This window comes from Hirundo rustica, chromosome 6, assembly GCF_015227805.2.
Source record: "Hirundo rustica isolate bHirRus1 chromosome 6, bHirRus1.pri.v3, whole genome shotgun sequence".
NCBI classification, from domain to species: domain Eukaryota; kingdom Metazoa; phylum Chordata; class Aves; order Passeriformes; family Hirundinidae; genus Hirundo; species Hirundo rustica.
The window spans coordinates 29,386,039-29,404,582 of NC_053455.1; the positions used below are offsets into that span (position 1 = coordinate 29,386,039).

General features: G+C 42.2%; 1 protein-coding gene across 11 annotated transcripts in view; it reads left to right on the plus strand.

Moving 5' to 3' along the window:
- DPF3 (double PHD fingers 3) overlaps window positions 1-18,544 on the plus strand; it is a 156,401-nt gene that overhangs the window by 63,971 nt on the left and 73,886 nt on the right. For all 11 annotated transcript variants that reach the window (XR_009207916.1, XM_058420866.1, XM_040066257.2 and 8 more), the window contains exons 2-3: window positions 3,248-3,408; window positions 8,362-8,469. Coding sequence is in view for 10 of the 11 variants with exons in the window: in XM_058420866.1 (XP_058276849.1) it covers window positions 3,248-3,408; window positions 8,362-8,469 (269 nt within the window). In the remaining variant the exon portion in view is untranslated. The remainder of the gene's footprint in view (window positions 1-3,247; window positions 3,409-8,361; window positions 8,470-18,544) is intronic.

Sequence of the window (18,544 nt, forward strand, 5' to 3'; positions counted from 1 at the left end):
ACTTTTTCAGGAGTTGAAGTGGAAGTCTTCCATAGCAACACAGTTTGGGAAAACTGAAGCATGTAACAGATAATTAATCTTTTTTTCTGACATAGGATACATTTTATAATATTAATTTTTTTTTTTCTCTTTTTGTATCTCACTTGCTCAAACTCAGTGGATCTGTTTGAGTTTCATCTGAGCTCATGTGCTTTCCAGTCTTATTCTGACCCTTGTCTGTTCTCCAGCTCCATTGTAAACCTCCTGGGAGGGGCCTGGGATTTGTCCCACCTCCCTGACTTCGCAATGATGAACACAATAGGACCCTACTTCCCTTTTTTTTGCCCTGATTTTAATATACTTTCTGTTTTTTCCTGCATAAGATAAAACATGCTGTGTTTAGATACGTAGCACCAAAAAAGAAAAAAAAAATCTTTAAGTTTGAAGTTCTTTAAAAAAACAACAACAAACTAACTGAAGTTTGGAATGAGTCAGAATCCCTCCAATAAAGACTAATGGTAAAACAAAACGATAGGCACCCAAAAGTAATTTCAGGGAAGCTGATTACCACTGACATATGAGTGTCATAAGGGAATACCATTTCTTTAGTTTCATATATTTGATTATTTGTCACTTAAAAAAAAAATCATCCATTTATAATTAAGGCCAGGGCAATTCCTCAAGGTTTCAGTATCTGAATAACTTTCCAGTGAATACTTAGAGGACTGCATTTTTTTGATCATGCTTGCTGTAGTGAGCCAAGGCAAGTGCTCTTAAAATATGGAGATGACTGAATACTTCTAAATTGTTATTTTTCTTTAAGGCAAAAAATGTGTATTTAAAATCTTTGAAATAAATGTAATGAAACAGCTAGACTGCAAGATTTTGTCAAGAGTGAATTTGACCCATTAGCTTGGTTGCTCCTCTGCAATTAGGATCTCAAGCCCTCTTTTCTCCCTCTTTGAAAAATTTGAAATTTACTCTACTTGATTGTATGATTTACAGCCAAATATTTTACATTTGATGACTTATAGTTATTTTCAGTGTTAGAGCAAGGTGGAAACTGAAGTGATCTCCAGTCAGATCTTATGTCTGGGTTGCTGAGATGTATTGTTTTTGTTAATACAGATGCTTTGTGGTGTGCATATTCTAATGACGGAAGTGATTTTTGGCATAAGGAAGACTTATGCAGTGGTGGCAGTTTTTTGTCACACAGCTATGCTTTTCTTTCCAGTATACTCCTTAGAGTTAGAGAATATCTCTGGTTTAATATAGAAGGAATCTGACATAGCCCTGAGGAAGCACAAGTGTTTATGGAAAGAGCTGTTAATCTTTGATCAACTGGGGTCTCCTTGTTACTGACTTTGATTACACAAGTGTACAACTTTAATTACAGCTTTTAATAAGATTTCATTTCTTCCTAGTCACATTCTTTGTATAGTAGCAGCTTATCTTTTCCTTTCTCCCCTGCTCCCCTTCCCTTCCCCCCTTGCCTTTTTATGGAAAAGGGCGTTTGAGGTCATTGCAGGGGATTCAGTGTCCGGAGGGATCCTGCTGCACACACTCTGCCCATGACTTTACCCTCCACTCACTTGCACAGTCCAGAGACCTCTCTCCTTCAGCTGCCCTCCAAATATCCCTGCACTGGCTGCTGCCCAGGAGGTGGTGGTCAGCAGGGGAGGACAGGTCTGAGAGGCACCATGTTCACATAGATGTTCACTGCTGCACAAAACCTCTGAAAAACCCTTAGGAAGTCTCTGTAGCTAAAGAATGTTCTGATCTCCCCATCACTGAGTAACCCGACACTTGGGTGAATTAATTCTGATGTTGAGAAAGGGGAACTTGAGGTGTCTCCCTTGGTATTTGCTGTATTTGTGCTCTTCCCTAAGCCTCTGCTTTTGGCCCCTGTCAGGGATAGGGTATTGGTCCAGTATAGCCAAGATGAAAAGAGTTTGACTCCCATATAAAGCATAAGATACAACGGAGAAGTCACTTAAAAGATGTGAGTCGCAAAAAAAGATACAAGATGGTAAAACTGCAATTTGCACTGATTTGACATTCAGAGGTGTGCAAAACTTGAAAATGCCAGTTGTGCCTACAGAAGAGGATGGTGGGGGAAACAACTAAGACAACAGCAAAGGGAGCTTCTTTTATCTCTGTGCACTCATCCCTTTGGTTCACTTGCTGTACGTGCTATACTCTTTTTGCACACTAATGAATATCAAAGTCAGAGCAAGTTATGCCATCTATCACTCTGCTCCTGTTTTCTAATGAACTTACCCCTAACAGGTAGCTTTCCTAGCTATTCGCATCACGAGTGAATTTCACCTTGACAATAGATCAAGAATGAGGTTCAGCAGTGTGGCCCACCTACTTTGCATTGCTCCAGCATGACAGCTGCTTTGTGTCCTCAGGGTAGCTTTACTTTGATGCTTTTTCCCCGTTTAGAAAAATTTGGAGGGAGGATTTTGGTAATCTCCAGCAGGCAGAGTTTTTAAACCTATCTCAAGGGAAGATGAAGATTCTACAGAATTTTTGAACAAACAGTTATTTATGAAGTGACATTGTCTTTAGAACTGTTATTCCCACTAGGCTCCAGAGAAAAGCAGCATTTGCCATGCTGGATCTGACTGGTCCCTGCTGCTCCTAGCACCTCAGGCTTCACTGTGGAAAACTCTGGAAAACTCATGACAAAGCATATAATCTGACCATTGCAGATATGGCTCTAGTTATTAAGGGGTGTGTTTTCATTCTTCAGAAGCACACAATAAGAGAACTCTGGTCTTTGCTCTTATGGGCTCTTTGACACCAGAAATGCTGGAGTGAAGTTCTTCTAAACTTGGCTGGCTTTCTGGTTGCCTAAAACATACTGCAGTAGTTGCTGTAACATGGGATTGAAATGACTGGTTTGCTGATTTGGCTGGACAAACTACAGGGGAAGAGAAACAATCAAATGAGTTCACTGTGGTGTACATGGGCCTGACCCAGGGTCATAGGCCAGTGTGATTGCATCATTTGCTCATTCAGTAACCATGCTGCTACTGAAAAGATCTGTGTCTGGTTCTTGACAGCCTGATCTTTTGATGAATTTGACATCACTTTCTGCATGATCTGCTTCATCCGTGTCTCGTGTCACCAACATTTGCATCTGTCCAGGCAAAGATTTTCCGTTTCTCCATTTTCAAGCCAACCTCACGTCCTCTTTTCCTACTGTTGTCGCAGGGGGCAGCGCAATCATTCTCACTGTCTGCCCTGTCTCTTTTGGCAGGCTCGGGGACCAGTTCTACAAAGAAGCAATTGAGCACTGCCGCAGCTACAACTCTCGGCTCTGTGCCGAGCGGAGCGTCCGCCTTCCCTTCCTGGATTCGCAGACTGGGGTAGCTCAGAACAACTGCTACATCTGGATGGAGAAGAGGCACAGGGGGCCAGGTTGGTAGTGCTGTGCCTGCGTATGCGTGTGCATGTACGGAAGGCTGGCCACGGAGCCCTCATGGGGTTTAATTAATAGGAGCTCAAACCTGCTACAGGCCACACAGAGGAGAAACTGCCTAAACCTCTGTGCCTGCAGGGGATTTCCTTTGGTAACTGCAGAGAGCTCATGCTAATTACTCTCTACGCAAAGAAGTGCCTGACATGGTAGTTTCTAAGGCTGCATCATTGTAGGTCTTTTCATGCTATCAATCTCAGTCTGTAGCAGAAGACTCAATGCTCTGCTCTAAGCAGGACTGGAATTACCTCCAAGGTGGAGGTGGGCGTTTCTTAGATGAATGCTGAAAATAAGAAACTATATTAGGAAGGATATAAAACTTCAGTAGAATATATGACAGTCCAGTTAATGGAATGAATGTTGTTCTAATGGTCAGAAATATACGTATAAATCCAGGTTCTGCTTTGAATAGGTTAACTTGGGTATCAGTTCTGGAGCTGCAGTTCCCTTGGGTACAGAAAGAAGTTGGTATATTTCCTTAAGGAGCTTTGGCTAATGCCTATTCCACAGCTCAGTGAAGCTCAAGGGAAAAGAGCACTATTATTTTTGTAGACTTTGGTCAGTTGTTCCTTTGTTAGACTAAATCCATCAGAAATCCTTTTTTGAAAGGCAGAGGACAATCACCAGTTCAAAGACTGGAGATGTTGCTCAGACACAAGTCCTTCTGAACATCAAAGGGAATTTGGCTAGGTTGTAGCTCAGTATCTGATCAATAGTAAGCTCTGGGACCAGATTTTTGACAGCACCAAAATGTATTTCTACCTTTTATTTTCCCCTTTAGTACAGCCCAGAGGATCCAGGCAGGAAGGGACCTGGGGTACATGGGCACTGGAAGTATGACATGCACACGTGCATAAGTACATGCCAGTTCTCTAAACAATATTGACATCCTCCCACCTTCACCCTTCACCCCCTCAAATTCTAGATCTGAAATTATGGGAAGGTGAAACCTGCTCTAATCTCCTCCACTCTCTGCTTTACAGGAGGTGAAGTGGGAGGAACACACAGGATATTCCTTTACCCTCCTGGGGCTAAGAAAGCAATTGCTGCTTCTGGAAAGTGCCTAGCTGAGTCTTAGCTAAAACTTTCCTTCTCCGTTTTCTAGGATATACAAAAGGAAGGATCTTTGTGCTCCACCTATTACTAAAATATCAAAAGTAGATTTAGGGTTGTCTTGCAGTACTATTAGAAAACTGTTTATATAATATAATGCAGGCACTTCTGGTGCGGGAGACAACAGGTGTTTTCACAGTGTTAAAAATGCCCGAAGAATATTTCAGCCACCAAGACTGCTGGCTTAATTCAGGACTGCTGAATGTGGTTCACAAGATAGGAGTTGTTTAAACTTCTAGACTAACCCTTCTTTTGTAGGGTTGCTTCATAAGTCCCCTTCCCTTCCCTTGTTATGAGTAAAGTGCTGCTATTTTTATCCTGATATCTGACAGTCAGAAGAAATATACACCCAGGTATAAATCCACTGTATTCACAACTAATGTTTTGTCAACAGCATCTTCCACAAAAACAGACATAGATAGTCTTGTGTGGATCTCATTGGCAGCTGTACACATGCAGAAGAAATCATCATGAATGTGTTACTGCATCACACCAGGACCCAAGTTACCTTAATTCTTTGCCTTTTCAGCCTCAAGCTTTGTGGACTACCTTGAGTAAATTCATTCTGCAAATCTTTCCTTCCTTGCTTCCGATAGTGAACTGTTTGGCAGCTTGCCTGGCAGAAGGGGATAGGTGACATTTCTCCTGCAGGTCTGCACTAGAGACTAATGGTGGAACATTCTTCACAGAGAGTATCAAGTGAAAGAAGCCTCCTGCATCTGCACTGGCCACCAAATCTGATGACTTTGTTATTTTGAATTAGAATAATCAGTGTGAAATTAACCAGTCCTCCTTCCCCATATTTGCTTTCCTCTTTCTTGATTTTTATTAGCCCATTTAGTGCTCCCTTGAGTGTCTTTGCATAATCTATTTCTTGTAGCATATTATGGTGAATCAAGACATCTCTCTACAGTTTTAGCATACCTGGTTTTGGTCTGTACACAATGTGCTCATGCCCATACTAAAGGATGCTGAAAATTCTCCACCAGCCATCCTGGTATCTGTCTTGTGTGCTGTGCTCACTACCATTTACTATCTCTAACCTGAAAAACTAGATAAAGGCAAATGGCAAAGCTCCAGGACCTCTTTTCACTTACACAGACTTGAAAAACAGAGAAAAGTCAGGAACTCAGCATATTAACCTGAGTTCTTGCTGTCCTCTTTGTTAAAGGAGTCAGAAATCTGCATCTCATGATAAACAGTTCAGGGTTAATTTCACACAATACTGCACATAACTCCCTCCCTTTCCCCTCCTCCCCTGGCCTTTCACATGAGCTTTGAGTTATGACTCTCCTACACTAATGAGATAAACAACATAACTCACTGCAGGTTCTGCTATTTCCTCTGTAAGCAAATGTTTGGAACCTTCTCTGGTTGCCCTATAAGGTACCAGAGAGAGAGACAGCCCACAGAGGGCTGGAGACAGTAATATGCATTATTTCCATATTCACTGCAAGGTTGCCTGTGAAGGATCTACATTCAGAGCATTCAGAACTGACCATTTTCTTGTTGCCCTTCCTTTGTGTAAGATCTATACTTCATGTGAGCCAGCACAGAGACAGATGAGGAACAGGGCAGAGAACTGAGGTAGCATTGATGGGTTGAATGAAGTGAAAATCTGGTATGTGTTTTAAGTTCATTGGATGGCAGTATATTAATGAACAGGTGTATTGTGAATAGCAGCAGAGAGCTTACCTGAAGGGTTGCAGAGGTGGATGCTGCATCATCCATTTCTTATTGATCTACCTGCCACCCTTTAAGGGAAAGGCTTTCCCAACTCTCTCCTTTCAAGTTTCTAATTGGGCTTTCAGCATGTGTAGTTGGCTTTTGCAGTCTTGGCTGAATCCAGAACTGCTCATTCATATAAGAACGCTCACATTAGCGGATATTCCTCCAAAACTAGTAGATTTTTGCTCCTCTCTGTCTAGGACAAAAGCTGTGGTACTTAATCCTTCAAATGGCTCCTCTATGGAGGCCTGTGCAATGGAGGGCTGATTCTGTGTCCTATTGCTTTGATCTGACAATTGCCATTGCAGCGGTGTCTTCAAGTCCTTGCAAAGGACCTGCAGAGAAAGGGTGGGGCTTCTTGCCTCCACCTCTTTAATTACTCACATCAGAGCCAGGCACAATCCACCTCATCATTATAGCAATTGTTTGCAGCGGTTAATGTTTGCAAAGTGGTACGAAGAAGGGTGTCCAAACACTGTATAAGTGGTAGTTATTCACGTTTTTATTTCCACACTGGTCTTAGGCAACCTGTTCTGAAATGTGTCCTTCTTGGGATATGCACAATGCCCAGCTTTCTGGGAATCAGTGAAAGAAGGGCATGAAAAGTCCAAGTCCAAAAGCATTCTGTGCCCTGAAACAGCCAGAATCTCTGCAGATACTCCACCACTTGGCCATACTTAGGCAGTATGCCACAAATGCTCCAAGGCCTTGGAAGCAGATGGAAGATGCTGGGGGTCTGAACTGGAATTCCCAACAGCTGAAATATTTAAAACCAGGAACTTAGGTCTCACCTGCAGAATTTGATTTGCACATTCCCTTGAGGTGAATTATGTTATTGTGTCTTTTTCCCCACCCCCAAGTTAAGAGGATATTAGTTTTTTCTTTATCATCATTTGGTCTGGTGAATTGCTTTTGTTCCCAGGCTGATATTCTCTTCTGGCTGCTTCAGAAGAGAGAAGAGAGCTCTTGGGCCATCCTCCTGCCCTTGAGCTGATCTGCTTTACTGGCACCCCCTTGATGCTGCCCAGCTGTTCACTGTCAGTAGTTTCAGATATAGCAACACCACTCCTGTTCTCTCTCATATGTGGTCTTGCCAGGGTTTTGAGGACAATGAGTCTGGAATTGAAGTCAGGCTTTGTAGCCCTTTCATGACAAGAGCAACTGCAGAAGTGCAGAGGAGCCAAACCAGAACTGGTGGACAGAGAGGGCAGGAAAAGCAGAGGAGAGAATTAAATTCCTCCTACTTTTCTTGCTGGGCATTTCTGTGTGTCGTGACTATCTGGGGCAGTTGTGGATACTTTGAAGCACTTGTCAGTGTGCTTCTGTGCCCCTAGTAGTGATGTACTCACAAAGCCCTGCTGTATCCTGAATGCAAGAGAGCAAAGTATAGCTTGAACGTTGGCTGAAGGATGTCTGTCAGGAGAGCCAGGGCAGCTCAAAAGCCGGTGGTGCCAAATGTGATTCAAGAGAACATGCAATGATATGAATGTTATTGGTGTATCTCCTCCCTCGTTCAGAATATTGGCATGAGGAGGTAAGAGTCAAAATGAAGAACTGGTATTCAAACAAAAGGCCAGAATGTAAGCAAAAATACAGAATCAGATCTCTTGGATCTTTCTTTGCTCCCGTTTGGAAGACACGATTTTCCTGAGCTGCTCTGTGCATCAGGGCCTCAAGATTTGCATGTCAGAACTTCATCTCTTCTCTCTCAAGGGTCTTTCTCTGCCCGTGGAGGAGGCATCGCCCTTGTGACCCAGGAGAGTCTGAAATTCTATTTACCCTGAAGAAATCACAAATTATTTATGTGCAGCTCTGGTTTCAGTGAGCTGAGTGAAGTGTCTAAGTGAGACCTAGATTCTCTGTAGGCCTGATCCCAAGAGGTGCTGAAGAGTCTCAGGAGCACTGGATGCCTTGAGTGCTTAGCTCTGCCTCACAATTTGCAGGACTGAACCCTCCAACAAGGAGATGCTGGAAGGGCAAGAACAAAGATGCTAGAGACAGTGCTTGTGGTTTGCAAACTGAAATGTGATTAATTTTTTGCCTTTAATCTTCAGGCCTGGCTCCAGGTCAGCTGTACACATACCCAGCACGTTGCTGGCGCAAAAAGAGGCGTTTGCATCCCCCTGAGGATTCCAGGCTGAAGCTGCTGGAAATTAAACCTGGTAAGTATTTGTTTGCCTGGCTCTCCTGAGCTGCAGAGCAGCTGGCATACATGCAAACCTGGCATTCAGACCTTGGACTTTATCTTCGCTGCTTTCCAACCATTTCTCATTGCATCTGTTGCATCTTACTTGATTTGCTGTAACCATAACCATCAAACCCTCTGCATACAACTCATCCCTTGCAAAAATGTGAACAACTTGTATTGAATGCAAGGGGAGCTGAATTTACCTTTTCTAGGGTTGAATCCTGGATTCTATTAGAAAATTCACAAGGATGTAAAGAATCAATTTATTACTAACTTTTTCCTCAGTGCATTACTAATACAAAGTGTCACTGGCATCTGCTGCCTAATCTTTTTGAAGAAGACCATTTCACAAAGTGTGAAACAGTAAGTATAAGATGAGATTTTTCTTGGTGGGCCTGGTCACGAGGGGTATGATCAGATTATAAACAACAAATAATAAAATCCGGTGAGCATATGCCACATTTGTGTATTTCTGTCTGACTGTATCTGTACCTTTGTCCATTATTCTTTCATTCTTCTTGTCCTTGCTACTCTCCCACAATTAAACTGTGTGAAGTGATGTGTCTGGATGCTGAATGAGTGACTATAAAGCAGATGTGGAGGAGCTGCAGCTGTGTCAGGTAGAGCATAGTGTTGCGCATTTTTCCCTGCAGTTAGTAATAAAGGCTTGCTGTCTCTGGGGTCAGCTATTATGAGAAGGAGGGAACACATATACTCACAGCTGTATGCGGTTTTTAAGAGGCGAGACATTGTCAGTATAAAAGTGCAGGAGAAAACCCCCAAATGTAAATTAAGAATATTAAAAAAACCTGTTTGACAGAAGAAGGTGCCTGGGAACTGAGCTATGCTCAGCAATAATGATGACTTTGCTTCTACGCAGTAGTCGGTGGAGAGAGAGAGGAAAGGACAACAGAGACAAGTTCTAAACCCATTAAAATCAGAGGGAGAATTCCTGTTGATTCTGGTAGAAACAGTTTTTGAAAACTCCCTACCTTCAGTATAGGAGACATCAGCAGACAGTTTGAAAAGAGGAAGAAATGCCTATAATCATTCAGTTGGGGTTGAAACCAAGGGCAAAATCTCAGCCAGAGAGTGGAACTAGACCTCACAGCAGAGCTGCTTGGAAAGAGCTGATGAAATCAGTCATGTACATTGATGAAAATGAGAATGGACTCTAGGAAGAAGGTAATGTTGGCTCATAGAAGTGCCTACCTTAGACTTTGTGATGATGCCAATACTGCTGTGCCTTGGTAATTTTGTAAGGTAAAGCACTAGGGTAGAGTTTGACTCTTATTTGTTTGCATTACTCTTCTTTGCTGTACTCACTGAATGCCAAATTAGTTCATCCTACATGCCACAGGGCATGAAAGGCAATTACCACAAAATTATCAGATAAAGAGACCTCAGCATGTCTGTCTCTGTGTTGTTTTCCCTGCTATAAACATCTCCTCTGCATCTCAGGAGTGCTACTTTTGTTGCATTGCCAGTGGCAACCAAAGAAGGCGAGTTACATTGCTCTGCCATTTAAATCTATTTTCCAACCAATTTCTATCTAGTGATTAACTTTCCTTATCAGTTATACCATAAAACAATTTCATTCCATCTGTGCATATCCAGAATAGACTCACTAGCCAAAAGTGGGATTTTTCCCTTCTCTGATCTGAAAGTATAAAACCTATGGAAAACGTTGGGCCTCCATTTAAAGGTAGCTTTTGAGAATTTGGGAGAAAGAATATAATTTACTTTCAACATGGACAGCAGAAATACTGTAGTTATGGAGGGGAATACTGTTGTAAGACCTAATGCTGAACCTAGGAAGCTACCTAGTGCTGACTTCTTTAGTCCTCAGTTAAACATTGGATGATTGTGTGGGGCAAAGATGTGGAAATTTAAGATCTATTAAAAAGCACAGAGATGACAGCTGTAGGACATTTAAAATAAATTTGAAAGAAATCTAATCTATATGTTCCACAGTTTGACTCTACCTGGGGCCTGGACATTCTGTTCATTCCTTAGAGCTGCTCTCAGCAGCTAGAGAGTGCTTATGCTTGATTAATATGCAAATACCTGATTTTTATAGAGGAGGCTGTGGAATTGTTGATATATTTTTATAGATATTTATAATTGTTATGTGGTATGTGCAAGCAATGCACTTCTACATCATCAAATTAGCGCTAAACCTTAGTTGTTTTATGTTAACTGCATAGAAGTACTTCTTGTAAGACAACCACTGTAACAAACACACAAAAAACAGTTTTACTCCAAAAGTTGCCATTCCAACAGTCAATGGGATTGACATCAGAGGTGTGAATATTTGTTGGACTGCACCTGGGCTTTCAGAGTGGTTTATTATAGCAAAAAGTTGTATTCAGAAGTTCCTGTATTCAGAAGAAGCCTGCGTAACTCAGGAGATATACAGACCTAGGATTTTTGTTGTGGTAAGTCATAGCTAGTCATCAGCTGGTCAATAAGTAGAATCAAACTATTGTCTTGTTAGCAGTTTGAGAATATTATAAATCACTAATAATATAGTATACTATTTTATTTTTATAAACTAAAATAGTTCTATAGTTTTTGAATTATAGTTATAATCTACATTTGCAGGTTTATGTAGTGCAAGACACAACTCAGTGAGTGAGAGTTGCACATTTGGTAATACCAAAATCTAATGAAGAAAACTATAATGCTCCAACAGCCTGCTGTTTTTTTGTAGAGTTCAAGGTGCACTATAATGTTTTTCCTGGGGTGAGTTGATGCCTGCTTCTTAATAGAAGATGGTATTTTTGTTGTCCTGATCTGTTGCTTTTATTTAGTTTAAAATGAATGTGTTTGGTTTTAAGAATAGTTACTGCCAAACTTGTAAAGGTGTGAACACTGAAACAGGAATTGCTGATGCAGCCTTTAGATGTCTGTTTTTCTCTGCCACTGAATACAGTTCCATGCATGCATTGCCCCAGTAAAGTGGTTTGTTCAAGGGTCTAGCAATGTTCATATCTGTACTATTTCCAAACATACTCTATCCCATCCAGTAGCCTATCCGGTAGATATGCAGGAGACGTAAAGTATTGCCAGTACTTAGTTGTGATAGTGTCTTTATTGACAATACAGTCAATATTATGACCAGATCTTCAGGAATTTCACTAAGTATTCCTTACATTTACTTTCATATGGCCTGGTCTTCATCTTTCATCTGTAAGTTATATTCTTACTATCAAAACCAAGCAATATGGCTCAAGTGTAGGCCAGAGTTCATTGTTGTAATGGGTATGAGCTGTTACTTGAGTCATTATAAAATAGCAGTCAAGAATTCTGTGAACACTGGTAAAGATTTGAAACAAATCCTGGGCCATGGGCAATATGTTGACATGTTGCCAATACTGTGATTTCATAGATTCAAAAAATACCAGATTGAAAGGGACCTCAAAGATCATCTGGTCCAACCTTTTTTGCCAAGAGTAAGGTCTAGACAAGATGTCTCAGCACCCTGTCCAGCCTAATTTTGAAACTGTCCAGTGTTGGGGAATCTACCACTTCCCTGGGCAGATTATTCCAATGGCTGATTGTTCTCAATGTGAAAAATTTTTCTCTTGTGTCCAACTGGAATGTCCTCAGGAGTAACCTGCACCCGTTAGCCCTCGTGTTATTCATGTGACTCTGTAAAAAGGATGTCTCCACCTTTGTGGCCTCTATTTAAATACTGGAACACAGTGATAAAGGCTCCCCTAAGCCTTCTCTTCTCAAGTCTGAGCAAACCCAGTTCTCTCAGACAGCCATAAGGCAGACTTCCTAAGCCTTGGATCATCTTTGCAGCCCTTCTCTCGACCCTCTCCAGACTGTCCACATCTCTTTTGTATAGCAGGGACCAAAACTGAGCACAGTATTCCAGGTGTAGCCTGATGAGCACTGAATATGATAATTACTTATCTCTGTTGGTGATCCCCTTGCTGATGCAACCCAGAATCCTGTTGGCTTTTTTTGTTTGTTTGTTTGTCTGTTTGTTTTTGTTTTTGTCACAGCAGCACAGTGTTCATTCATATTGAGCTCACGGTCCACCAGGACATTGAAGTCCCTTTTCACAGAGCTGCTCCCCAGCCAGGCAGATCACAGCTCATCCTGCATTTCTGGATTATGTTTTCCCAGATACATTTTCTAGGTGCAGAGTTTTAAACTTACTAGATGTTGATACTCATATAATATTTGTGAAACCAGATTTCTGTTCAACCAAGTGTGGGAAACCTGGTTCTCTGCAGAATCAAGCAGCGGTATTTGCATGGCACTTCAGCACAGAGCAGTGGGAGGGCTGTAAGCAGCTCATGCTTCCATGTTCACTCAGCTGCCTGTTCTCCTGCTCAGTAAAAGAGGAAGAACAGAGCTGAGCTCCTGTGCATGAGAAGTCTGGGAATGAGTGAGGGAGTGGGTTGAACTAGGTAGCCTGACTTCCAGTGGAGTGGGAGAAAAGGGAGAATTTCTAACTCTACCACCACTGTGAACTGTGAGTGCTGTGAAGGCAAGCAGTAGAGTTCTGGCCCTTGGAAAAATCAGACCAGTTGGAAAAGAGGAGGGTTAGAAATGAGAGGGAGATCCTGGATTACACCCAAGGCCCCTTGAAATCATCACTGATCTTTGTCCCATATACCTAGTGGCTTTGTGGTGCTGGATAGTGTGATTCTGTGTTGGGTCAGCTATCAAAATTGTGGAAGTGCTATTGCCTGCAGTAAACCCTGCTGACAGGCAGGTATTACCCAAGCTTTGCACCTATGCAGATGAGAACAGATACAGTGAGTGTTGCCAAAAACTGGTGGAGTTTAAATTGGTAGTGTCCTACTTCAGTCTTAAAAGATGGCTAAATATAGGTGCACACACACATACCTCAGTGGTTTTATTTCACATGGTGTGTAAGTCTAAAGAATGTGACTGTAATGCTTTTGTGTCAATTTACTGATGTCCTTTGGTTTTGGACTGAAAGCCCGCAGTGAAGTTTCAGAGTATGCAGCCTTCCCACCCACTTGGAGGGTGTGGAGTAGAGTTTGTTTATGCGGCTACTGTGCTGAGAATGAGCTGGGGTCCTGTACTAGTGTCCGTCCTCTTACTTGTATTGGGCAGTCCAGTGTTCAGTTGAGCTACAGAAATGGTATTTTTATTTGCTATTATGAACCATGGTAGGCATTTGAAGCAAGTACTGAAAACAGTTTTTAGTTCCAGTTGAACAATGCCTGATCTCTTTTTAGTCTGGCATATGGGGTATACCTAGGTGAGTGTGCTTGTGGATGAATGAACAAAATCCTTACAGATAAGCTATTATTTCTTTAAAGCATCTCTATTTACCTTGTGGAGACTGTCACTGATTGTACAAGCTGCTGTGTATTTCTTGGGGAGGGAGGAGTGCTCCCAGCTCTTGGGGGAGATGCCCAGCATGTCTCTGGAGGCCAGTGGTCTTTAAGATGGGAGACTTCACAAAGATAAAGTTAAGATGACCATAAAAAGCAAAGAAAAGAATCTGCAGTAGTATCCCTTGTATGATAGCATCTAGAGACTCAAGCAGCATGTTAGATCATCATCCCAGGGGTTCTTGTGAAGTCATCTTAGCCATATATTTACAGTCCAGATGTACAAAATATAGTGAAAGAAGTACTTTAATTCCAAAATGGAGAAATGAGCGACAAAGGGAATAAACTACTTCTATGGCCTTTTAACCAGAGGCTTGTGGTACAATTAGAAATCAAACCTAAGAACACAGAAAGAACAAAGTGCTGCTGCATTCCATATTATTTTTCCTGTTCCTGGTTACTATGCCCAGTTTCACTCAGAGATACTAGAGCCAAAAAAAAATTCAAAACATTTAATTTAATGAGAATTTCCTTTACTTTTTTTTTCCTCCCATAGGTCAGTTAATATTGAGTAGTTTCACTTTTGATTTCAGCAATTTCTACACAATCATATCAGTTCCTGTTCTGTACTACAAGACAGCAGTCTTGTTTTGTTATGAACACTGTAAACGGAGGCACATCTCTTCTTAACAAAAACTTTTTCGAATATTTGACAGTTTTCCTACCATTATTCCTGTAATTAAAGGTCATATTATGTTATAGAACCTGCCTGCGGCTCCTTTTTAAGGTCCATTAAGACCATCTTAGGATCGTAACTGGAAGAATAATTCTGGTGCCAAATAAGAGTATGTCTGTAATATGCAGATGAATTGGATACATTAGTCCTGAAGGAGGCTATAATGTAAACTTATCAGCTGTTCAGACTTCTGACAGATTTCTGAAGATGTGAGTTTACCAAAGATACTTTTTGTGTAGAGCTTATTTTAGGTTTTTTAATTTTTCATGGCTTTTATCCACGTTTGCCATGGTGAACCCTGCATTTGGGGCGGAGCTGACTTGACAGGAGCAGGTTTTGTTTCTCTGATGATTTGGTCTGGATTTTAATAGTCTGGTAAAAAACTTCTGTGAGTTTTGCTCCTGGCTCTCCAAAATTCTGGAATTAAAATGTCATTTAAAATCTGCTTTTAATTCAAGTCCTTCCGCACTCCGAAGTACTTTGTGTTAAAAAGCAAACGGAACCCCCAGCCGCCCTGGTCTCTTGCAGGGATGCTCTTGGAAACACCCCTGATTTTCGGCTGTTGGCTCCCGCCGGCCGGCGGCGCCGGGAGCGGCGGCTGCAGCGGCGCGGCGCGGCCGGCAGAGGGCGCGGCGGGCAGCGGGAGCTCCGCGCCGGGGCCGCTCCCAGCGGGATTTCCCCGCGGCGGGAACGGCCGCGCTCGAAGCGGCGTTTGCTGGGAGCTGCACCAGGGCTGGGTTCAGCCTCCAGTACGACTCTTTCTCACCCTTCTTTATTTTTGTCACCTCGTGTAGAAGAAAACAAAACAAAACAAAACAACCCGTAACTTTTTGGGACAGGGAGCGAGGATGGTTTTCAGTTTCCCTTTGATTTGTTAGAAAGCGCATCAGCATCCTGACCATGCTGAGTCCTGAGCTTGGTCTATCATGTACGTATGTGCGGCACATTTCCATAGCACTTAGGAGCAAAATTGTGAATCTAAATCTGGGAGCAGGGGTGCCAGGAGGTGTTTGGGTTTTGTCTTCGCTGTTGTGGTGTGGGGTTTTTTTGGTGGTTTTTTTTTTTTTTTTTTTTTTTTTTTTTTTTTTTTTTTTTTTGTACCAGTATAGTTACTGAATTCTGCCAGGCCTTTTCTTTTGGGTTTCTGGCCTAAATTTTAGTATGTGTTTATTCATCAGCTAAGCCTGCAGTTTACAGATGAGTCCATCAATGCTCCTGAATTAAAACAGTAGGCTCCAATTCCCCACTAATCTTGTCTTCACAGCAGGACATGGCGCCACAGGCAAGAGCTGCTGCTTTAAGACACTTACACATCCAGTTATGACTTGTGTTAGAAAAAGTGACTTTCTGTCACCTAGAGAAAACTTATCAGTGTGGGACCTTCTTGTGAATCAGCTTCTTTCTATTATACACAGATTTAACCATTATATTCCATCTCATCCACCACCTTTAAATTCTACCTACAACAGGAACCTTTGCTGGTCAAGATCTCTGGCCAGATAAAGTTTGCTTTTCTTTTCTTACATGGCACTAAGAATACCAGGGAACCTGGTCTTTTTGCATGTATTCACTGACACAGAATCATGACATAGAAGTCCTGCAGCGAAATATGCATTTGTCCTGTAGCCAAATCTGTCCTGTAGCAGAAGTGCCCATCTCTGCCCTTCAAGTCGTACCACACCATCACATCCTTGCATGTCCTGTGCCCCACACAGGACCAGGGCCAATGGAATATGTCTTTTTCTCTCAGCTTCTCAGTATGTGAAATGGAGGTGCTAAAACATCAGTCTCATTTGTCTAACTCAGAGGAGTACCTAACAGATATCTAAGAAATACTTTTAGAGACACTGGGAGGGGTATGGGAGGCCTCTAAATAAAAATAAATGAATTAATAAATCATGCCATTTGCCAAGCCCTCAAAGTGCCATCATTGAATGTTTTGGCCATCAGTAGAAAGCCTTGCAAGACTGGTATGGAAGTGCACCAGCTCTGGTGCACAGCCTGGGCTTATGTGTACCAGGATGATGATGAAAAAATAAGTAATTTGTCACACACCCATATATACAAATAAAGAGACACCACAGGTGAATTGTTGACCCAGTTTTTGCAAGGCTGGCTGTGCAGTGTAAGTTGCTGGAAAGATAGCTTGAGTTTTGCATGGTGTAATTCTTCTTGCTTTGTTTTTCTGGCCACTGGGGAGGTGGCCTTCTGTATGTCATGGCTGCCAGGGCTGTGGTGACCTCTCCTTCAAATCATGTGCTGCTCTTGCTGGGCGTTACATGTGATAAGCTGCGAATTCTTAGACTAATCCTGCTCAGTGACTACTGTAAGTAAATGTGTATTTTCCCCCAAATGGAATTTCATGATTTTGCAGTTATGGAAGCAAAACACTCATTTTTAGAAAAGCAAATAATATTCTATAAATAGTCCCGTCAAGAAAACATTTTTTCTGCTGCTTAACTCCACAGTCGTGCTGGTAGAATTTGCAGTATTAACTTTGTGTAAATAGTTTCTCTTTCATTTGTAAGATCTGGAACAGGTCACTACACGTATTTTACATTCAAAGTTTTACCAGAAGTACTCTGCTATTTAGCTAAAATGGCTCATATGAATCACACAGGATTACTCCTGGTTCTTGTGTGGCTGAGCCAGTTTGCGTAATTAGGAGAGAGATGCATGAAGAAGCTACTGGGCTTTGGAACCCCTCTGGGTTTTGATCAAAAGCCCACTGAAGCCAAACCCCTCTGGCTCTAGTCATCAGGCTAAGGCAGCAGTAGCAACTGAACAAGATAAGGCAATTTTGGAAGCTGTTAAATCTAGTTTTCTGAGTCCTCCGGATCTTATCACTGGGAATGGGAACATAGGCTGCATGTGCAGCATCCCACAGACACAAGGCTGTTTTAATTTCAGAAGCAGTGCAGCCACTCAAAGGTATTTTTTTCCACTGGTGTGTCATCTTAGCTGTATTTAGTATATTTGTGAAAATAGAGTTATGATGACTTTGGAGACAGGCTGTTCTGAAAAATGTTTTGGTCACTACAGTCAGCCATTAAATTGAAGGAATGAATTGTACTGTTGATCTCCTTGGAGCCTCTCCAGTGTGACCGCAGGTCATCTTTATCTCTCAGGGCCTGGCCTGCGAGACGTGAGGGAGGGCTCGGGCAGCTGAGATGGTGTTGGCTTGAAATACCTGGGCTGCTTGAGAGAGAGCTCCCTTGTCGTGCCTCCACCTCTCTGAGCTATCCAGCCCATTGCTCTGCTCCTTCGCTGTTCTTGGCTACTGTGTTTGACCTACATCTGGCTGCTAGGACACGTCTTTGGGAAGAGGTTATTCAGCATGTGCCTCTCAAGCTGCCAAGGCCTGACTGAGTGCTGCGTCTCTAGGAGACACATTATTCCTCCTGGAGAGGTAGAACGCTGTGGGATTTATCCCCTTGCTATGAAGTTAACATCGATGTGTGTAAGTAACCATCAGGATTATTTGTTTATGAAATAAACAGACTTAACCTTAAAATGAAGGGAGTGAAGGTAAGGTCAAAGCTTCCCAGAAGAAAGGGCTGTGGGAGGCACTGGGATACACCAGGAATGGTGCCTGGGGAAATGCTGGAACCTGTCAGATCCATTTCCCTCAAGGCACACATCACCAGCTCTCCAGCATGGGGAGGGGCACAGGAAGCTGTATGCCCTGTAGGAATCTTAGAGCTAGAACTGAACCTGAACAGCTTTCCTGGCAAACCCACAGCCCCTTTTCTAAATATAGCCAGTAAAAATGCCTGAAAAAGGATAAGCCACGTGGTCAAAAGGGTTTTTGTGGTGCCCAGGTACTGTCCAGATGCAAGTACTGGACACAAGATCCTAGGAAATGGGTATTTTTAATCTAATTCATTGCATCTATTTTGTGTGTTCATATGGGTAATTCTGGGAATTCTCTGGTAATCACATGAAAAAGGGTTTATTGGATCAAGTCCCCAGGGCTTAGTCTCATA